General features: G+C 54.9%; 6 protein-coding genes across 6 annotated transcripts; 4 read left to right on the forward strand and 2 right to left on the reverse strand.

Moving 5' to 3' along the window:
* The first annotated feature begins 24 nt into the window (after positions 1–24).
* Positions 25–1,012, forward strand: J3D65DRAFT_355788 (uncharacterized protein). Its single transcript, XM_066795590.1, has one exon. The coding sequence runs from the start codon at positions 266–268 to the stop codon at positions 815–817; it is 552 nt and encodes a 183-aa protein (XP_066654996.1). The 5' UTR covers positions 25–265; the 3' UTR covers positions 818–1,012.
* A 462-nt stretch (positions 1,013–1,474) lies between these two features.
* J3D65DRAFT_623582 (uncharacterized protein) lies at positions 1,475–3,003 on the forward strand. Its single transcript, XM_066800169.1, has one exon. The coding sequence runs from the start codon at positions 1,819–1,821 to the stop codon at positions 2,527–2,529; it is 711 nt and encodes a 236-aa protein (XP_066654997.1). The 5' UTR covers positions 1,475–1,818; the 3' UTR covers positions 2,530–3,003.
* Positions 3,004–4,819: 1,816 nt separating this feature from the next.
* On the reverse strand, positions 4,820–8,844 carry J3D65DRAFT_695673 (uncharacterized protein; the record flags this gene model as incomplete). Its single annotated transcript, XM_066804007.1, has 2 exons — positions 4,820–8,629; positions 8,687–8,844. The coding sequence occupies 2 exons, from the start codon at positions 8,842–8,844 to the stop codon at positions 4,870–4,872; spliced, it is 3,918 nt and encodes a 1,305-aa protein (XP_066654998.1). The 3' UTR covers positions 4,820–4,869.
* A 452-nt stretch (positions 8,845–9,296) lies between these two features.
* J3D65DRAFT_623585 (RING finger membrane protein) lies at positions 9,297–15,191 on the forward strand. The gene has a single exon (XM_066800170.1). The coding sequence runs from the start codon at positions 9,653–9,655 to the stop codon at positions 14,741–14,743; it is 5,091 nt and encodes a 1,696-aa protein (XP_066654999.1). The 5' UTR covers positions 9,297–9,652; the 3' UTR covers positions 14,744–15,191.
* Positions 15,192–15,931: 740 nt separating this feature from the next.
* On the forward strand, positions 15,932–16,999 carry J3D65DRAFT_602903 (uncharacterized protein; the record flags this gene model as incomplete). The annotated part of the gene is made up of 2 exons (XM_066798163.1): positions 15,932–15,947; positions 16,083–16,999. The coding sequence occupies 2 exons, from the start codon at positions 15,932–15,934 to the stop codon at positions 16,997–16,999; spliced, it is 933 nt and encodes a 310-aa protein (XP_066655000.1).
* A 2,345-nt stretch (positions 17,000–19,344) lies between these two features.
* J3D65DRAFT_695683 (uncharacterized protein) lies at positions 19,345–20,426 on the reverse strand (the record flags this gene model as incomplete). Its single annotated transcript, XM_066804008.1, has 3 exons — positions 19,345–20,127; positions 20,179–20,357; positions 20,408–20,426. The coding sequence occupies 3 exons, from the start codon at positions 20,424–20,426 to the stop codon at positions 19,345–19,347; spliced, it is 981 nt and encodes a 326-aa protein (XP_066655001.1).
* Between the last annotated feature and the right edge of the window lie 1,595 nt (positions 20,427–22,021).

Here is a 22,021-nt window from a genome sequence, read left to right on the forward strand (position 1 = left end):
TTTGGCGGGCGGACGGTTTATTTGGGTTGGGCTTCACCACCCGATATTGGAGATGGGCGGCGGTGGGAGGTACGCGATCCTGACATTTCCCCCCCTTTTCTCTTCAGCTCCTCTTTTTCCAAGAGATGTGCGCGGGTAGGGAGAGCCTTACAAGGAGAGACACGGGGCTGGTTGGCGGCTACATTGTCCGATTTTGTTGTTGTTTTGTTGCATTTGGTAAAGGATAGGACAGGTAGGATGGGATAGGATTACGCGTCATGGGTTTATGGATTCAAGATTTCTGATTCAGATTCAAGTTCTCATTGTTAGTTGGCTGATTGGGCCGTCGTTGGTTGTGGATGTGATGTTGGTGATGGTGTTTGGCTTGCTGGTAGAAGGGGCGTTGCTTTCTCTTCAACACTCAGATTGCATTGCCTGTTTGGGACTAGCACCGCCGACGCACGTCTTTCTTCGCGGTGTGTCGACGCTCTTCGTTTCTTCTCTCTTCTCTAACTGGTCAATCGCGTCACTTTTCTGCCTGCGCTGCTGGCTTGTTACGAGGCGCTGCTCTCCTCACCTCTCGCTCCTCTCTGGGCAGTCACCTTCTCCGCTACCTACAGTTCGACGCGACTCTCTCCGCTACCCTTCTCCTCTTTACCAGGTTGACCTCACGTCACCCTCTCGCTTGCGGTGCTGGCTCGAAACAACCGCTGCTCAAACGACTCCATCACCTGCGCTATCCAGTGCATTGAGCAATCCGTCACCTTTCTTCGCAACACGTCGACGGGACCATCTCCTCTTCTCTCTCAAGGTTTCTTTGCAACATTCTCTCACTTGACCTGCTGGCTCGAAACAACGCGCTGATCTGTTTACGCCTCCTCGCCTTTCCTTCCTTTCTACCTCGAACGACTCCATCTCCTTGATCTTCCACAATCAATTGAGCGATCAATTGAGTGAGGCTACGGCCAGTCCTCTGCGTCCTCTGCGCCCTCTGCGCCCGTCCTCTGATACTGGCAGTGGTGGTGTAAGTGCGCGGTTTCACCTTCGATACTCAGATTTGCTAACCAGGACTAGCACAGCCTACGCACGTCTTAGTCGCGCCGCATTGACGCGACTCTCTCCTCTCCTCACCTCCGCCACTGGAAGCCAGTCCTGAATGCTCCCCGTCATCTTCAGTGATCGAAAACTTTGTTGATACACGGCTGCCAGAACGAAACACGGATTCGGAGGGCAACAGTCGGCTAGCGAAGTCGAGGAATCAGTTGGCGCTCAACTCCCGACCTTCGACATTCGACCTGTCTCACTGGGATTCCACTGGCAAATGCTTCGCCCGATTGCCCTGCTCCTCTTGTCTGATCGGAGTCCACCTCACCATCTCACCTGCTGACTTATCGAAAAGCGCTGCTCTCGTCTGCTATTCATTTGGATCTACCTTCGCGCTGGGTGGTAGTGTCAAGAAGCACTCAACCTACACCATGGACACCACCGCAGGAAGTACGCCATATCTAACCCCTTCAGTAACAGAATCAATCCAAGCTGACTTCTTAATTCACCTTCAAGGCTTTTTCGGAGGCTTGAAAAAGCTCGTCGACAACAACTTCAAGAGCAAGTGGAACACGGACCTGACCATTGTTTGCAAAGGCGAGAAGCTTTTTGCGCATCAAATAATATTGGGCGCGCATTCCGAATTCTTCCGCAAGGCTTGCGATCCGGAATCGTTATTTAAGGTGAGATTGGTATTTGTGTAGTCGTTCCTTTGGCTTGAGCTGATGCGCAGCGCAGGAGGCTAGGACCGGCGTGATCAACCTGGAAGATGATGATCCGTTCTTCGTCAAGCTCATGCTGGTGTACTGCTACAGTGGTGACTTGGACGACAAGATGATTGCTGAATGGGACAAAACACATTACAGCCGCTACCCTGATAAGGAAGTGGGCACCGCAATTTTCAGCGTCCTCATGTACGCCTTGGCGGACAAGTACCAGATCAGGGATCTCAAAATCAAAGCAGCAGACCGCCTGAGGTGGTGGTTTTGCTTGTCAATTGATATCGAGTTTTCGCCAGTTGTGCTTCCGGAACTTGCCCGCAAAATATACACAACAACCCCTAGCACGGATCAGGGATTGCGCGACCTTGTTTTGTTCTACGTGTTAGAAAATGTCGACTTCCTCATGAGGATTCGGCGCTTCAAAACCACAATGAGCAAAATTGATGGCTTCTGGGCAGATTTCGCCGAATACACCATACAGGTTGGCAAGAGAGAACGCCAGTGTCCAGAGTGCTACGGGTATTCCGAGCCGGAATTCCCCAGGTGGACCGTCCGCCGCAACGGAGCCTCAGCCGAATGCCAACATTGCGAAAAGAGCCACAGCTGGGAAGAGTGGAACGATTTAGAGGACACAGACGAAGCCATCGAACCTGACGACGACTCGGATGATGAGGCAACCCAGTCTTTGGAATCGAACAACAAACGCAAGGCAGACGAGGTAGACGAGCGGAACTTGTTCCCGTCAAAGGCCCGCAGGCTTGCCAGGCGCGCCAGCGTTCCTTGATCAACAAAGGATGATCTCCTGCTGCAAGAAGACACGGCTTCTGTGAAGTACGATCTCAATTTCTCCCCTCGACAGCCGAGCTTCAACATCCAACCATCGAAAGGTTATTTGCCCGGAGGAACCGAATAGAACACGGCCTTGTTGAGGCCAAATAAATCATTACTGGGTTCTCCTACACGAAGAAAGGACACAGTGGGCGAAGGTGCTTGCCCGACTGAGGTGGATTGGGTTAGTCTACGACGGAAAAGAGCGGTTCGAGAGTGGATCAGTGAGTTTGCTGGAACGACAGACTGGACTGGAATGGAATAGACGGCTGCAGATCCGACAAAATGGATGATATTGACCTGGCTAACTGCATGTGGCTTTCCACACAAGGCGACGCATGGATGCAAGCATGCATGCGCGAGTGGCTCCTGGAAGGCGAAAAGTACGTGCATAGGAGGTACCTACATCTACATGCCTTGACGAATGCTGCTTGAAACCTTGGGGCTGCTCTACGAGCTATGCGCGCTGTGCTATGCATGCGCTTTGTAATCTGACCATCTCCTTTCTGCGTTCACCGCAGCATCCTCCTCGCCCCCTATTTCTCTCTTCGTCTTTCCTCACATTGCACTCACCAATCACACCGCCCACAAGTCCTCCGCACCCTTGGCTTCAACACGCAACACTGCCACGCTATCACATCCCACCATACAGTCGCAACGCAGTAAAGCGGCACGTCAAAGCCAAAGTTCAGCCCAAACAAACAACAGCTGCGAGTGCCGGCGATGAGCGCACGAGCTGGTTGACTGGCTGGCTGGCTGATGGCTGATGACCGGGCATGCTACTTTTTCGTCTCTTCTCTTCTCCTCTTCTTCCTGACTGTCCTCCTTTGCGTCGTTTGCTGTCTATCTCCTTGCGCCAGTCACTTTTTGCCACCTGCTGCTCCACCTCACGCATTGCTTCGGCTCCGTTCAGGCATGATGGCTCGCTGGCTATCTCGCTCGCTTGTGGGTCCGTTGGTCTGGTCTGGTCTGGTCTGATTCGGGAGGAGGGGACAAAAAGGAAGGGGGGCGCTGATGCTGATGATGACGTTGGCTTGGTTGGACAGAGGAAATGAATTCGAGGCGAGACAGGTGGAGAAGACGAGTGCAATGAATGAATGCCTCGCATTGTATAGAGTGTAGACTTGCTTGCCGCCCACGTCTCCATTTGCGTCTCCGATTCCGCAATCAATTCACCATCGCCATATCCACCCACCACCACCCCCTTTCCATCACTTCCGCTCCCTGCGCAAACAAACAGTCGGCGTCACAACTCACAACCAACATCACTGACACTGACACTGTGCCTTTCGCCTCGCGACAGCGCACGCCAGCTACAAATTCCATCTGGTTCTGAAATAGCATTCGAGCAGTGCGGTACAGTCGCGGATCAAGTTTGGATTATCGCTTCATTTCCTCACGCATCATCTCGTCGCCGGCTGCAACCCCCGATGGGCCAGAAGGTGAGAGCGCGACCTACTACCGTAGTCTCGTGCCAAACGTGCCGCTCACATGGCCTGCCTGCCTTCCATGCCATACGCTTCCCCCCCCCCCCCCCCCCCCCCCCCCGTCACGTCACGCCAGTCAGTCCGACTCCGAGTCACCACCCCACGCTCCTACATCCACCCGTCGTCCCGCATCGTCGTCATGGCCAGTCCGTCAGTCAGCCAGTCAGCCAGATATTTACACAGATAAACACGAACAAAACCTGCCCGGCCGGTAGATATTCAGATAAGAGTGTGCGGTGTGGTTTACAAAAAACGAGTTGGGGTGGGGTGGGGTGGGGTGGCAAGGAAGGTGGCGGATTAAGGACGAGGTCAGGCAGGTCAACGACTGAGAGGAATAGAGAGACAGAGAGAGAGAGGGAGAGCTGCAGGTGCAGGTGCAGGTGCAAGGAAAAGGACGAGCACAAGGAAGCAAGCAACGCAGCCGCAAAGGAAAGCAAAGCAAAGGAAAGATTAGATCAATCGGAGAGAAAAGGCGAAGGAAGGAAAGCGAATAAAAGAGAAAGACAAAGCGCGCTAGATACGTCCGTCACGTTACATCGTCGTCGTGTCCTCATCAGGTCGGATACGTCCTCCTCCACCTCCTGCTCCTCACCCCCCTCTTCTTTTACTTCAACTTGTATCGAAACCCCCACCTCCACAGCTTGGGAGCCCATGGCGTCACGGTCGTTCAGAAGACACCAAGCCTTGCGGTGGGTAATGTTGCTCTGACGCATGCTATGCACCTTTCGCCTTTGCTGACTGAGGCGTCGAGGACCGCTCGCTTCCGCTCATGTTCCTCTCAAGGCGTCGAATCCAGGCCGCCGTCCACCTCAAAGCTCGTCCTTGAGCCCCCGCACCTTTTCCTTGACTTCCTCCACCTTCTCCTTGACGCTGTCGACCACGCCCTCTGCCTCCTTCTCCGGCGCCTTGTCAAAAGTCGTCGCCTCTCCGACCTTCGCCTTGGCACTTTCGACAGCCAGGGCCAGTCGGCTCGACGCGCTCGCCAACGCCTCGCTCGCGGCTTCGTACGCGCTCTCCACGCTAGCTGCTGCGCCCGCGCCCGTCGAGGTGGGCGTTGCGCCGTAGATGGCGTCGGAGAGCTGAGCTTGCGCGGCTGACGCTACAGCGAGGAGGCTGGACTGGGCCTGCTCGGCGTAGCCAGGCGGAGTGCCGTAGACGGCTTCGGATGCGCGGGCAGAGGCGGAGCTAAAGGCAGAGCTGGCAACTTCTGACGCTGACTCAAAGGCGCCCTTGGGCGTGCCGTGAACCTGGATACTGGCTGCCTCGACGGCGGCGTTGAGCTGGGCGTTGGCGGCTTCTAGGATGGATTCGAGCGAGGCAGGAGGGGTGAAGGTCGCATAGTCTGCGGCAACAGAGACGACGGACGATGCCGAGTCGTAGGCTTCGGATGCATATGATGAGGCGGCTGATCCGGCAGCGGGGAGGGCGGTTGCGTAGGCAGATTGCAGTCTGGAAAGGACACTTTCGGTGAAGGACGGCTCCTTGCCAACAACCAGCTCTGAAACGAGGTCCTGGACTGCAGCATACTGGGAAGCGGCAATTTCCGTGGCCTGGGCTGCGTGGGAAGAGGCATCAAGGTAGACAGAGGAGTACCACGGCGTGGGTTGACCGTAGACTTGCAGCGAAGCGCTAGAGACGAGAGAAGCCCAGTTTGCCGACGCTTGGGAAGCAACCGACTCGACTACACCGGTCGAAGTGCCGTAAACTGCCGAGCTTGCTTGCACAGAGGCTGCGGAGAGGGATTCAGACGCCACAGAGAGGGCGGCGTCGTACTTGGAAGAAGCAGCAGAGAGGACGCTTTCGGCGGGGGACTTGCTAGTCTGGCCAGCTACTGAGCTGGCTGATGCGAGAACGTCGTCAAAGTGGCTCGACGCAGCAGCAACGGCATCGGAGTACTTGCTCTGAGCCGCCGACAGGTACTTTTCGTAAGCAGGCGTCGGAGTGCCGTAGACTGCAGTCGAGGCGGCGTCGACAAACTCAGAGTATCGCGCATGAGCAAGGCCGATGCCTTCGTAGTAGCGGCGTTGAGCCTCGGCCATGTACTGCTGGGAGACGGGCGTGGGCGTTGCAACAACGGCATTCTTTGCGTTTGCGTACTGTTGAGACGCAAAACTCAGACCCTCGCTCAAACGAGAAGATGCTACGGCAGAAATGGACGATAGAGCATCAGTGACGGTGATGTCGTCGGAGTCGTCAATCTCGTCTTCAAAAACGACCTGCTTTGCCTCGGGGACGGCTTGAGCGGCTACACCGCCCCAGACCTTTTTGACGGATTCAGTGGCTTGTTCAAGAGGTTCCTGGACAGGCTCCCCATGAACCACATGGCTAGCCTTGGAAGCAAAAGACTCGTAAGCCGGGGTCTCTGAGCCAAAGACAGCCTCGCTTGCCTTGGTAGCGACGGATTCGTAGGCTGGCGTCTCCGAGCCAATGACGGCTTCGCTGACCTTGGTAGCAACAGACTCGTAGGCTGGCGTCTCGCTGCCCAGGACAGCCTCGCTGACCTTTGAGGCGACAGACTCGTGAGCTGGTGTATCGGTACCGAGAATAATCTCGCTTGCGCTTGAGATGAGAGCGTCGACATCGGCTTCGGGTTCAGGAGTACCAACAATAGCCTCCTTGGCTTGGTCCTTCTTGTAGGCGGCGGCGGAAAGGACAGTCTGCGCCCCATCGGCAACCTTGTCGTAGGCCTCAGAGGCTTGAGAGCTAGCAGCAGACGAAACGCTTTCGACAGTGCCCTGAGAGCCATAGACGGCTTCAGAAGCTTTGGTAGCAGCTTGTTCTGCGACGTTGGGCGTAGTTCCGTAGACTGATTCACTGGCGTGGGCTTTTGCCTCGTCCACTTGCTTCTTGGCTGCAGCGGTAGCGCTTTCGGCGCTTTCAGAAGCCTTGGAGATGATGGACTCGGAAGTCTCGTGAGAAGCACCGAGAACGGCTTCGCTGGCGTCGTTGATGACCTCCTGAGCAGCCTCCTTGGCCTTGCGGACGGCTGCAACGGCAGAGGCCGGGATGACCTTGGAGGAAAAGTCGTCGGAGGTGTCTTGGGTGTAGAGCTTGTACTTGGAAACCTCTCTCAGACGGACCAACTCTTTGGCAGCTTGTTCAGCGAGATCCATGGCCTGGCCTTCGACATCCTCGCCTGCTTGCTTGGCAGCAATCAGCCCCTTGTGCTCCGAAGCAACATCGACGACTTGTTTGCGCCACTCGTCAAACGTCTTTTTCAAAGCATTGTACTTGGCCCAGTCCTTGTAGGTGACGCCATCCATCCACGCCCAGCGCATTCCAATTTCTTGCAAGCCGAGATCGCGAATGTTGTCCACCACCTCGAGGGTAGAGTCGGCTGCGGCCTTGACAAGAGATTGAGTTTGATTGTCATACTTTTGCTTCCAAGATCTGACTGCCTGAGCCTTTTCTTTGACGGCCTGTCCCGAAGAGCGAATGGCCGAGAGAACCGTTTCTTGGGCCTCTTCAATGTCCTCCTCTGTGGGCTGTTCGGGCAACTTCTCAACAACGCTGTTAATCTTGGACTTGATGTTGGCGAATTTGGAAGCAATCGTTTCCTCCAATTGGACAATCAGGGCTTGGCCAACCCCGTTAGCCTGGCTCTGGATCTGGTGGTCTGTGATTTCTTTGACGCGCTCCGAAAGATCTTCCGATCCCTTGTTGGCGGCCTTTGTAAACTTTTCCTGCCAAGTCTTGAGGTCACTCTCGACCTTTTCGCGCACGTCAACGTCGCTGGCCTTGGCGGGTGCAGCAGAGCTGCTAGATGCAGTGGAAGCGGAAGGGGTCGCCGTCGCGGCGACGGAAGAGGACGACGATGAAAGGCTAGAGGCAGCGGAGGTTGCAGAGGAGGCGACATCGACAGCCTCAACGGCTGCTTCCAGCTTCTTGCTATCCTTGTATCGACCAAGCCTCTCACTGATTCTCATCAACTGCGGCTCGACATTGTCTCCGTAAAGAATGCGAATCTGGGGCCACACTTGTCGAAGCAAAAAGGACGAGGCCGAAGAGACGCCCCAGCGGGCGTATGGGTAGCCGACGTCCACGGTATAGTAGCGGCCTTGGTCGAAGGCATTTTGCGCGTGTGGGAGAACCACCTGGTAGGCGGGCAAGACCTTGTTCTTGTAGGCATCTTCAGCGGCCGAGGTTGCCTGAGCGTAGTAGGGAAAGATGGCACTGGACAATTGCTCAACGTGGGGCGCAAGGTTGGCGTCGTATTGGGCCTTGACCTTTTCCTGGGCCACATCTATCTGGGGCTTGACAGTCCGCTCCCACTCTGAAAGAGCATAGTCCCGGGCATGTGCGACGCGAGGAGCTCCATAGACATCATATGTGCGCTTGGTGAAGTCGGCGGACGGGGCGTAGACCTGATGGTTGAAGCGATCGACATAGGGTTGGGCCTTTTCGGCGTAGGGCGCGAGGTAGGAGTTGTAGTATGGAGTGACGTAAGGCTCGAGATGGGAGTAGGTGTGCAGATACGGCTTGCAGATCTTGGGCGACGAATCGTCAAGGTCGTGGAGAGACCTGGGACAGCGAAAGAGGGTGGTCACGAGAGTGTACCACAGTGCCAGTCTGGTTGGCGGGTCAATTCAAAATTCTGTAGCGGTTGGTGGGCACATGGGCGCTTACCGAAGGACATTGCTGAACAGCCAGGCAGACCAGCTTCTGCGCTGGGAATTGGAGCGGTGGGAGCGATGGACGTTTCCATTCATGCTGGAATCAATGTTGCCGTTTGCCTCGGAGGGAGGTTGTGGCGCTTTTGCTTGGCCGTCAGGCGGCACGACCATGGTGGGCGTGAAGGTGTGGAGGCGCGTGCGATCGACGCCGTCCGTGCAGTGGAGCGAGGATGGACTGATTCGGAGATGGTGATGGGTCGAGACAAGACGAGGCAGCACTCGAGGCAAGTTGAGCGCGGTGGAAGAGCAGGACGGCAGACAGGTAGAGCGGGCGGTGGCAGCAGCGGGTTTTGTGGTTGGAGTTGGATTGTTGGTGGTGCAATGCAGGCTGGCAGGGAATCAAGCTCCTGGGTGCAGTCCAGGTCCAGCGGCCAAGACGGTCACGTCATAGGCTGCCTTCACCAGGTTCAGGTGTCGTTGCGCTGCAGCTGGGAAAAGATGAGGTTCTTCTGCCGCATCCCGCTCGACGCGTCTTGAACAGTAGCCAGCTTATTCTGCCTGTGCCAGTGCCCGCGTGTTGCAGGACGAGCTGAGTCAGGACAGAGACCCTTCTTTACCTTAGTTTACGGTGGTTCCTTGCCTACACGTGATCTCCTCTTGGCTCCACCGGCACCTCACCACCTGCACCACGTCCCGTCCGGCCTTTCTGCCCGCCGCCATCCCATCCATCGTCCATCTCACTACTCGACTACTCGAAACCTTCTCCTCACCCCTCCGCTCCGGACACTCCCTTTGTTTACCCCCCGCTTTCCAGAATCAACCCCCCTCTTCTCCACCCTTCCGGCCTCCTCGCTGTCCTCACAACGCTGCCTCGCCACCCCGTTGGACATGTTTCCTTGAACCTTGATAGACTCCGGCTTTGAGCCTACCAACTCTTCTTCGCCCCGTCGGCCCACGTCCCGCGCTCTCCGCCTCCACCATGGCCTCCGCACATCCTTCGCTAGCCTCTCGAAGGCCTACCTTACCCGACATCATGAACGACCCCGACTACGATCCTGGCCCCGCCTCGTCAGATAAAGCCGACGAACCAGACACCTGCAGGATATGCCGAGGAGACGGAACTCGCGAAGAGCCATTGTTCTACCCCTGCAAGTGCAGTGGCAGCATCAAGTTTGTCCACCAAGACTGCTTGATGGAGTGGCTCTCGCACTCGCAAAAGAAGCACTGCGAGTTGTGCAAGACGCCTTTTCGGTTTACGAAACTCTACCACCCCCACATGCCCACCCAGCTTCCCACGGGCGTCTTCTTGCGCAGAGCCGTCGTCCACGTCTTGCGACACTTGCTGACCTGGGCGCGAGGACTCCTGGTGGGATCCGTGTGGCTTCTCTGGCTGCCGTGGTGTATGCGCGTCATATGGAGGGCCCTGTTTTGGTGCGGCGATGGAGGATTCGCTGGAGACTTGCACCTCGTCGCCAACATCCACAGGCAGCGCACTGCTCTTGACGGTGCTGATGCTGTCAACACCTCTGCTACTGCCAATGCCAGCGCGTCGCCGCTTCCCGCCATTCTCTCCCCCGTTTCTCAGACCTTGAACATGAGCGCTGGCGAACCCACCGCATATACCCTTTTCAAGAAGTTCCTTTTCGGCTTTGGGCCCCTTCACTCAGAGTTGCTCAATATGTCTTTAACTAATGCTACCGAGAACGCGACGGCCGTCATGATCACCCATCGGCAATCCTCACTCCTCTCCAACGTCTCCTTTTTCAAATCTCTCACCTCTCGCCCCTCGATAAACCGACTTATCCTCGACGTCATAGAAGGACAAATCATCACCGTGGTGGTCGTCATTGCATTCATTTTGATTTTCCTTATTCGGGAATGGGTTGTGCAACAGCAACCCGTCATGAACCTAGCCGATATCCAGCCCCAGGTCCACGCCCCGGCCCCAGTCGAGCTTCCCATTGAGAACGAGGCCGATGAGCCTGTCCAGGATGAGATCCACCAACATGACCACCAAGACGACGGAGATGAGCCCCAAGGCGCCGCGGATAACGCTGATTCGACCGCGAACCGCTTTCGCTTCGACTTTGCCGCCGATTCCTCTGACGATGAGGATGACGAGCCACTCCCGCCAGCGCCGCCGGTCGTTCGGGAGAATTTGTACCGCATTCCAGATGCGCAGGTTCGCGATGCAGTTGCACGGCGCAAGTTTGAAAAAGCAAACGACCTCATTCATGCCATGGATCCTCTGGCGCAAAGGGTCATGGGAGCGGAACTGGGAATGTGGATTCACCACATGAGCGAAGCTATTCAGGAGGTGTCTCAAGAGGCGGAACAAAGGGAGAGATTGGCCGACGAAGTCTCGGAATGGTTGGACGGTGTGGGGTACCTTCCGATTGACCACCCCTACGGTCTTCTCGGCGAACGGCTCGACGATGCAGCAACCTCTTCCGAAGGTCCATCGAGCAAACAACGACCGAACATGCCTGGGCGCGGAAAGTCCCTCTTGGCTGCACAGATACGCCGAGAACTGGAAGAAGGCGCTCGGACTGTTCCATCCCTGTCCCCAGCCGAACCGTCTTCCGAACCAGGTGCCGAAGCCCACAGCGAGAACAGCGACGGGAGCTGGCAACAAGTCTTCAAGACCGATGACAACGAGATCGGGGAGTCCGCATCAAACGCATCGCCTTTGGTTGTCCACAATGAGTCAGGCGCGTCCAACACCCACGAATCAGGTGCACAGCGCGCTGCATGGAGCCTTTCAACAGAGAGGCGCCGATCTGCAGGACCGGCAGAATCCGAATCAGGCCCGTCACACCTGCACGAGATCGATGACAACATTCGCGCGTCTTCGGCAGAAAGCTCCCCAACAATAGCCCCAGGAAACGAACCTCAGCAAGCTGCAGGACCGGTAGCAAATACACCTGCGATACCCGCTCAAGCAGCCTTGAGAGAAACATTATGGGAAAGACTTTACGACTGGCTGTGGGGAGACATTCCTCCTGCCATTGGCGAAGATTTGGCTCACGCCGTTGGAAACGAGGAGCATGTCGTCCAAAACATTGCAGATGAAGATCCGTTTGTGCAGCGCAACGCTGGCATCGAGGATGACTTGGACGCACCCGCTCAAGATCCGCAGGTCGCGGAAGCCGCTGCGCAAGCTGGGATCGACATCAACGCCGAGCAGGATGCCATTGAGGATGCCGAAGACCTGGAGGGCATCATGGAGTTGATTGGCATGCAAGGACCGATTGTCGGCCTTTTCCAGAATGCCCTGTTCAGCGCTGTCCTCATCTCAGCTACTGTGGCTGTGGCTGTCTGGGTTCCCTATCTCTGGGGCAAGGTGGTCTTGCTCTCCCTCGGTCGACCAGTGTGGCTCTTTTTGAAGGTGCCTCTTCGCCTGCTGTCGGCTGCGGCGGACCTGATTGTCGACTCGACACTATTCCTTGGTGCTGCATTTGTCTACTGGTCCATTGCTCTCCTCCGGCTGGTGTTGCCCATGGCGAGCTCTTCCGAAGCTATCGACTCTGCGGCGTCGACGACGCGTACAATTGCCGAATCAGCCATCGAACGCATATCCAAAGTGTTCCTCGTGGCGAGCTCAAGCATGAATTCGGACTACCTCCATCTTTCGGCAAATTCCCATGCCGCTTTGCGGTCACTGCAGCAGGAGCTTGCCGGGTGGATATCGTTTGTGTGGGATTTGGGCGCGTACATTTATGGCAAGGTGGCTGCAGTTGATCCGGCATCCATCATGCCGGCCGTCAACCACGTTGTCGATCTGTGTGCCACGGCATGCGCCACCGCCTTGAGCAACCTCCGTGCGGCTCTTCCGACCATTTCCACCACCAAAGGCCTTTCCGTGACGCTCCAACTTGGCAACAGTACGGCAACCCCTGTCGACCCTGCATTCGAGTACTGGACTGCCTGGGATCGTGTCATTGCGATTGTTGCTGGCTACGTATTTTTCGCCGTGGCTGGAGCCTTGTACCTGAAGCGGGGCACGCCCTTTACCAGTTCTCAAAATGGCCGAAGGGTCGAAGGCATCATTTCAGATGTCCTGCAGCAGGCTGGCGGAGTCCTCAAAGTCATTCTCATCATCAGCATCGAGATGCTTGCATTCCCGCTTTACTGCGGTGTTCTTCTCGACTTTGCCTTGCTCCCTCTTTTCGAGGACACTACCGTGGCCACCCGGCTCGCATACGCCCACCGGTCTCCCTGGACCGCTGGATTCGTGCACTGGTTTGTCGGGACTTGCTACATGTTCCACTTCGCGCTCTTCGTCTCAATGTGCCGCAAGATCATGCGCACCGGCGTCTTGTACTTTATCCGCGACCCGGACGACCCGACTTTTCATCCTGTTCGGGATGTCCTCGAACGCAGCGTGACTGGACAACTCCGCAAAATTGCCTTTAGTGCCTTTGTGTACGGCGCCTTGGTCATTTGCTGCTTGGGAGGCGTCGTGTGGACGCTGCACTTTGGCTTCGACGGCGTCCTGCCCATCCACTGGGCCACCAACGACCCGTCCATGGAGTTTCCGCTCGATCTTCTCTTTTTCAATTTTCTCACGCCGCTGGTTGTAAAGTTTCTCAAGCCCAGCGATGCTCTGCACGAAATGTACAGTTGGTGGTTCAAAAAATGCGCACGAGCCCTTCGCCTTTCTGATTTCCTCTTCGGAGAGAAGAATCTGGATGAGCGTGGCCATCACGTCAGACGCACTTGGACTGCCTGGTTCAAGAGACAAAGGGGGGATGCGGAAAAGCCCGTCATCGGCGAAGACCGACGCCTCCTCGCCGACGACCGCAACATCGAAGTCTACTTCATGTTTGACGGCAAGTACGTGCGCGCCCCAGCGTCGGACCAAGTCCGCGTCCCCCGCGGCCAGACGGTCTTTGTCGAGGTCGACGTCTTTGACAATCGCGTCGACGGCGCCACCGAAACTGGTGGTGGCATTCACGACAAGAATTCATCCTTCACGACAACAGTCTACATACCCCCCTGGTTCCGCATCCGGATCTGCCTATTCGTTTTGGCTATTTGGCTCTTTGCTGCACTCACTGGCGTTGGTGTCACTGTGATTCCCCTCCTCTTTGGCCGTCGCCTCTTTGCGGCTGTCCTTCCAGCTGGCACGCGGACAAACGACATTTACGCATTCGCGACTGGCATTTACATCTTCGGCGGCATAGCCTACGGATTGTGCCATCTCCAACCACTACTTTCCTCAATCAAATCCTCTCTGCGCCATCCCTTTGCGACTACCTATACCACCATCACCGTACTCTGCCACTTGGTCGCGCAAGCCGCATCCATCGCCTACGTGTACGGCGCGCTCATCATTTTACTTCCTGCGCTCTTTGCCCTCTTCCTCGAATTCTATGTCCTCATCCCCCTGCACGCTTACCTCGGCCCTGGCGAGACGCACGTCGTGCACATCATCCAAGACTGGTCGCTGGGTTTCTTGTACGCGCGGATTGCTGGTCGCTTCTTGCTGTGGAACCACAATTCGCTCGTCAGCCGCGCGCTGCGTGCCGTCGTGCGCAACGGCTACGCGCACCCCGACGCGCGCCTCGCCACGCGCGCCTTCGTCGTCCCCGTCGCCTGTTTCTTCGCAGCGACACTGCTCCTCCCCCTCGGCCTCGCGCGCGTCATACACGCCGCGCTCTTCGGCGCATCCGGCCCCGCTGCGTCGTCGAGTCCCTTCCAGCCCAGATCCGCCGCCGCCGACGCAGCCAAAGCACACCAACCCCTGACCCACCACGTGCACTCCGTCGTCGACTCGCCGTCGTCGGTCCCCTTCGTCACGGCCGTGTATCCAGTCTGCCTCGCCGTCGCCGCTGTGGCGTGGGGTCTGTGGGCGCTGACGCGTGCCACGGAGCGCTGGCGCGCCCGCATCAAGGACGAGGTGTACCTCATCGGCGAGCGCCTGCACAACTTGGGCGAGAGGCGGGCGCCGCCGCCGCCGCCGCCAGCAGCTCCCATGGGAGTGGATGCTGGTGTGATTGGGGACGAGGGTGCGCTGGCTTTGAGAGGATTTGGTGATGATGGCGTCGAGGGCGAGGCTGTGAGATGATGATCGGCTGGGAGGAGGAGGCTTAGGGAAGCCTTGTTGGCGATCAATGGGTGGTTTTCTCGTGTTGTCGTAGTTTCTGAGCGGGCATTGCTTGCTGCCGTTATTTGGTATTGTTTACTTTACGTCTTGTCGTCATGGTTGGTGGTTGGTGGTTGGTGACTTCAGCTGCTGTTGCGTGTGGCAGTCGAGATTCCTCAGGAGTAGTGCTGGTTGTGGTGAGTGGTGATGGAGACGCGGAGACGCGGAGACGTGGCAGCCATCAAGTCTATACAATTCAAGGCATTCGTTCGTTCATTCGTTGCAACTCACCGACTTGCGTCCTTCTTGCCTGATTCTTTGGAGTTTGAACGTTGGATCTGGGGAACTTCAGAACCGGGCGGGCCTGATTTTGATTTTGGGAGTCTTACTGAATCCACACTCCCACCCCCTGTCAACAACTAGAATCAACACACCGTTACTGTACCCACCCTCCCACCCACAGCTTTACTAAATCCACCCTCTTCACTAGATGACCTTTACGTATTTCTTATATTTTCTTTCACCTATATATTAGAAGGGTAATATACAAAATCCACCCATATCTTATACGCCAAAATAATATCCACCTACTAAAATAATTTCTACCTATCTCTATATTAGAGGTCTAACTAATACTACTACTACTACTACTACTACTCCTATCTTTAGCTATATTTACCCCTAGTTACTTAAGATACTATTACTATACTCTAGGAAGGGACCTTACTATTATAATTCTAGGTCTAAGACCCCTCTCTAGTATATAGTGGGTGGATTTTGTTTTAGTGGGTGGATAATGTTTTGTCAAAGGCCAGGTGGGTGGTTTTTATATTTGCCCCTATATATAACCATGAATAGTCTTACTAGTATAGACTTCCCTAATTAAAATAAAGCCTAAGATAAAGTATATAATTAGTTATAGGAGGGTGGATTTAGTAAAGTAGAAGGTGGATTTAGTAAAGCCATAGATGGGAGGATGGGTTCAGTAACAGTGTGTGCATTCAGTTGTCGACAGGGGGTGGGAGTGTGGATTCAGTAAATAACCCTTTGATTATCGCAATCAATCCGTCGCCCATGGCACTCTTCGACGCACAATGGAGACTCTATGATTGCGACATTAACTTCTCTATATAGTGCCTCCTGCCTACTAGGGTGATACTCTTAGATAAGATGTCATTCGTCCTCCGTAATCTCGTCGTGAAGAGGGGAATCATGCCAATGACCAGTCTCCGGAGAAATTGGCCGGCTAACTTCAATGCGGAAGGCAAATTCACGCGATCCCTCTAACCCGTTGGTGCCCCTACTATTATAAGGTGACAAGGTCAGCTTGGGTACGCCGTTGCTGAGGGACGAATCTTCCTGGGAGCTGCTGGCTTCGAGCAGGCTCGCATCAATCTCCCGGATCTGTCGCGCAGGCATCTTCTGTGGAGCACTCCCACAAACCAGGAGAAGGAAGAGGGTATCTGCTTCAGATTCGCACCCAAGCACGCTCGTTTTCATGTTTTCGAAACAGACTACGGCCGCGTCCCATTTGATCAGCGCCACACGCATCCCACACAGGAAGAAGGGTTCAGTTTGTATGATGCCAACAGATTGCGCACTCAATACGGCGGTGTCTTCGGCGTAACAAGGTTTTCCCTATCTCACCCTGAATGCCAATCCTACCACGGAATGGCAGAGCAGATCTCTCGCGGGATGCAAGGGGAAAACGACCCGGCTATGCGTCTCTGTCCTTCGGCTCTTGACAATGAGGAAGCGCGACCTCGCAAACAGTACCAGTTGGACTCGGGTGAGCCCGAATACCAACCCGAGTTGCGTCCCACCGTCACTTACTGGGATGTTATTAGCACTCCTGCCATTCAGGACGCTATCCAGAGGAACGAGGCCACCCAAGCTGAGGTTGAGGGCCTGCGCAACCAGCATGCTGACCTTAATGAGGACCTGAGCAATCTTCAAGCTCATTATAGAGCCCTGATTGCCTCCACAAACGACGTTCTTGCTGAGTTCGAAAGGCATCTAAGCACCTCTGGCACAATTAATAAGCTGACCCAGCATACGAGGTCAACATCAGGCTTGCTTCAAGAACTTCTCAAGAGGGGGAGCCGCGCAATGAGTCCAGTCCCGAACCAACAAACCTATCGGATCGTCCAGAGCGCCCAGAGTTCCATGACGATCGCTTGTTGCCCAAGCGACACCGCTACTTCAAATAGCATCATGCTCTGGGCCGGGTTCTATTAGCTGAGCCGCATCCCAGAACTGCACGTCACTTACGTGGTCCTGACGGGACTTTTCAGACTCTTTCTTGTGGTGCTTTCCAGAGCCAGCTTGCATATCCCCTCCTCGAATGCATGTTTTCTTTCTCGGATTCTGGCTTTTTTCGCAGTGTTGGGAGTTGCCATGGAGCAAAAGAGATAAGCATTCTCTGCCCAGACAGTCTCAGTTCCTGGCCCTCAGAGCTGCCGCAGGGGAAAAAGAGGGTGGATCGCCCTCGGGCGTTGCTTGATCCAAAAATGCGCCAGCGAGCTCAAAAAAGGGAGAGGTAAAAGCGGAGACAGGTTGATACGGTAAGTAGTCTTGGATGGATCCCCTATTCCAGAAATTCCATGCTTTTACTATTTATTATTTGACTGGACCTGGTCTTTCTAATGAGTGGTGCGGCTGACATCTTCACGGTGGGGGCGGAAGGGCTCACTCTCTGGCTAAGTCTGGTCTCTCTGACGAACGGTGCAGCTGACATCGTCGCGGCGCGGGCGGAAGGGCTCGCTAGCAGGCTGGACCTGGTCTCCCAGACGAGCGGTGCCACAGTGGGTGTAGAAAGAAGTGAGACTCCCTAGGTCTAGATACAGTAGTGGGCGGATTCTCTCTAAGTGTGGGTGTATATGTAAATGAATGCTCCTTGAGCGCGACTGCAGCAGTAGATGAATGCTCCCTAAGTGTGGCTGTAGCAATTAATGAATGCTCCCCAAGTGCACTCACATTACCAAGAGGTCTGTCGCATTTCTTAGACACCCACTGTGGTGCGGCTGGTATCATTGGCGATACGAGAGATCCGGAGGGATCTCTGAACTTCGGTGGCGATTTTTTTTGGGATGAGCGGCGTCACAACGTCGAGGCAAGACCAAGGGTATTACTTGCGTCCGGGGTGGATCTCGCTGAGGGCAAGGTAAACGAGGGCGCCCAGGTTGTCGTGGCTGAGATGTTGCCCAGTTTCTCTCTTGCTTGCAAGGTCGCCCGTAGCTTCAGGACCAGGGTTCAAAGCTCTGGTGGCTGTGTCGTTGGCAATGTCGGTGAAAAACTCTTGGGCTGACCCGAAAGACCGCTGGTGAAGGTGACTATCCGTATTCTTAGAGTGAGGCGTAGGGGGTGGACGTCAAAGTGCAGATGGCGATGACGATGTGAGAATCTTGGGATTTTGATGGTGAACCGCGGGGTCCTTAATGAGACGGCATAAGGTAGAGGTGGGCGTGTGAAGCGGGTGGTAGATGTTGACTGGTAGGCGTTGCCCGGGCTGTTGGTAAACATCAGGCTGCGGTGCCGCCCGCACCACCGTGGCCTCTCCCTCTCGGTCACCACCTTGCATTTCGCTTTTTTCCGTCGACCTGACGGATACTCGCATGAAGGGTGTAGGTCTGATTCATAATGTCGAGGAGAGACTCAGCGAGGTTTCCCCCTATTTGGCAGCTTCCGCCCGTGTATACTGGCCAAATCGACCATGTTGTCATTGGTAGCTGAGAGTCTTCAACTAAGGAAGACTGTCGGCTGGAGAACATCAAGCAAGTAGATGGAAAGGGATGCAGATGGAGATGCGAAAATGGAAATGATACTGACACTGACACTGAAGTAGAAATTGGTATGCCGTGACATTTCGATGGGCATTTTGCAGGTTTGAAGTGCTTGGGTGTGGTGTGATACGCGCCCGTGCATGCGCAAAGCGAAGGTTCAGGAGAAGGGAAAGGGGAAGGAGGCATAGTAGCTGCGGCGGTGGACGAGAGCCGCACATATTGGGGTACTTGACTGCCTTGGATTGCGAAAATGGAAGAGCAACAGCACTTTTCTTTTGACGCGGGTCGACTGCCAGTCTGCTTATCCTCCTGACTATCTGCCAGTCAGGAGAGTTGGCGAAGTTTCGACGTGACAGTGCCTTCCCTTCTTCGCCCATGCACGAGGTCATGTCGTGAAAACCTCTTTCCCGCGAGCAGGTCAGACGTTTCCAGAGTGTACAGACAGAGCTGGTTCATTGGTGCAGTGGATGGAAGATGCCTGAGCGCAGCCGTGGTGCTGAATGACAGTTTCCAACGTTCACTCGCCGCGTTTGGCCGATGAACTCGACGGAAGAAACAGCAATGATGGGAGGACAAAGAATCAGTGTGTCCCTGAAAGAGCAAGTCTATTATGCTACCTCGTCCTTTATCCTGCCTTCCATTGAGTGCTTGCCAGACCCTTCCATTCCCACAGGTGCCTTTTTCATTCCGCAACGTCTTCGAGCAATCCTCCTTCCGTTTCCCTGTCTCCCTGAGACTCTGATACCCTTTTGTCTTCAATCAAAACGTCTTCTTGAGGATGATACAAGTTTCATGTTGCATTCAGATGCCGTCGCAGACCTGCAGCCTGCGAGTCTTAGCCGCAGGAGGACTCATTCCAAGCTCTGGGGTTTCTTCGAGTCGCTTGCGCTTGTTGGAAGATGATGGAGACTCGTCGTCAGAGCTGTCTTTGTAGCTTCCCTTTTCGTCGTCGTCATCAAGCGGCTTGTTCCACTCCCTCATACCAAAGAGACTCTTGCACTTTGGACACGTGAGGCTGTTGGCAGCGAACCAATGGTTGTACCGGACCGTCCAATTCGGGAATGACTGTGATGAAATGACTTTGCACTCCGAATTCGGACAGATGCGCTCCCGCTTGCCAGTCTCCGCCTGATAAATGTGGAGTTCTCCCCAAAAGCCCTGAATCTTTTCCATTTTGACTCTGAACCGCTTCGTCTGGATGAGGTAGTGCAATTCTTTGGACGTGAAGTACAGTACGAGGTCGCGCAATCCCCTGTCCGTGCAGGGAGTCGTGCGGTAGACTTCTCGAACAAGATCGGGGAAAAAGTCAAGGTCGGAACGGGCCCATTCTTCGTGTTCCATGTACTCTTTGAATAGCTGTTGTGCGACTTTCTTGAGGGACAGAATCTGAAATTTGTCCGCCAACCCATAGATCCGGACTGTGCAAAGGGCGATATATTCCCATGTGTCGCCGTCCATGTCGTTTTCTCGGCACCATTCTTCCATGCATTCTCTGTCTAGGTCGCCTGTGTAACAGTATACAAGCAAGATCCGAACGAGAAAGGCGTCATCGTCGGTAAGAGTAATCACGCCGGTCCTAGCTTCCTGTTCCAACCTTTAGTTTTTGGCAGAACTAATACTTTGCGTCCGTCTTACCTTGAAGGGCGATTCTGGATCACAGGCTTTCTCGAAAAACGCGGACTGCATTCCAACTATGATCTTGTGGACGTGGAACTCCTTGCCTTGGCAGCGAATCGTAAGGTCGGTGTTCCATTTGGCCTGGAACATGGAGTTGTTGTTTTCGAATATATAATAGAATAGGGCATCACGCAAAGCTAGGGTAGGTTGTCAGTTTCGTACAATCGTAGAGGAAGGAGTGACGTACAATCCTCACCGTAACGCATGGTGCAAGAAGGCCGGGCGCTTCCCACTATCAGCAAGAGTGTGAGGCTTGGATCGGACACTGCTTGACTGGCAGAGAAAGGGCGCGGCGTAAAGGAGAAGATGGGCAGGTTAAGCGCTTTGTGACTGCCAGCGCGAAGGTGAGACGAAGAGAAGAGGAGCGCTTGTTGGCGAGCCCACCGTTGAGGGTGTGAGTTGAAGATGCGAAAAGCATCACGGTGACCTAAACGCGTCGCGAAAATCTGGCGCAGGCGGCGCTAGTCCAGATCAGGAGATACGGGTGGTGAGGAGGAAGGTGGGTGACTCCTGATATCGGATTAACACACACACATGCGGCTACGTGTTAATTTGGCGCAGACTGGTTTCGCGCTCAAGAGTGCCTGTTAGTGCAAAGATGCAGGCAAAAGCAGCTCCTCCACTCATTCAGTCACTCACTCACCACATTCGCTCGTCACTGATCCATGACGGCTGGAAAAATGAGGTTCGCTTTCCTACCAATCTGTCGCTCCTCCGTCTTCGAAAGTCCTGCCTGACTCCAAGCCCAGACTTTGAGAATCCGATGCGTCCTCTCCCAGAACTCAAGTCTGCCCACGTCTCAATCTTCGCAAATCCAACGTCTGGTGTTCAAGAGTCCAAGCCTGCCTATGCTGCGACCCAACGGTACCGAGCCACATGCGCCCACATCGTTGACTCCGAAAACCTTTCGAACTCTTTCAAAGGTACCTTGTCGCCGCAATCCCTCGCTTGAGAGGTCAATATGGGCCTGGCCAATGGTAAATGGGGACAAGAATTGGGAACTCAGAGGCTGGACTTCTCGCTCAATTAAAGAAAACATGAAGAACAGCAGCGACGAAAGACTTCTGCAATGCACGGAATGTTCCATCACTCCAAGCGTCAGCGTCTCCGAATGCTCCAGAACAAGCAGCGCACAGCTCCCTCTCGCATCTTCCACGTCTCGTAGGCCTTGCAACATGTCTTGATCCAAACACCCCACGCCAGCATCATCGCACTCGGTTTCGCATCCCCTGAGTCGAATCCCACATCCGTCCGGCGAAGATTACCGAATGCGGACACCGTGGGAGGTCGGTATAAGAGTAAAGGCAAAAAGCTACGGCTTGACGGGAAAGCCAAACTCTATCAACACGTGATTCCATTTTTCCACAGGTACCGCGTCGGCCGGGCCCGTCTTTCCGACATGTAAACCAGGGCTGTACCCGCGGTACCGGCCGCACCCGCGGTAACGGCCACACCCGTCATTCCGTTGTCCCGTTACTTTTGTGTCAGTGGTGCACCCGCTCTTTTAATTTCTCGTTTACTTAGTTGACGGGTCTTCGCGCTCGCTCGATCGAGGCACATTGCCTGCGGGCTGACTCCGCTCATTGAGCGGTCGTCATGCATTCATCTTTTTCACACAATGCGGCTGGTAGCATCGCTGCCAACCCTTTCGCTCTTCTGGGGTCACATCTGGGCTGGTGTTCGACATACTGCTGACATGATGGCAACAAAAGACCATAAGGAAATAGATTCTGTCATTTGAAGAGTGAGCTACTTTTTTGGGACTTTCAGCTCCGTTCCGCTTCTTGGACCCTTCAGCGAT

This window comes from Phyllosticta citribraziliensis (assembly GCF_038025025.1).
Source record: "Phyllosticta citribraziliensis strain CPC 17464 chromosome Unknown J3D65scaffold_6, whole genome shotgun sequence".
In the NCBI taxonomy this organism is placed as follows: domain Eukaryota; kingdom Fungi; phylum Ascomycota; class Dothideomycetes; order Botryosphaeriales; family Phyllostictaceae; genus Phyllosticta; species Phyllosticta citribraziliensis.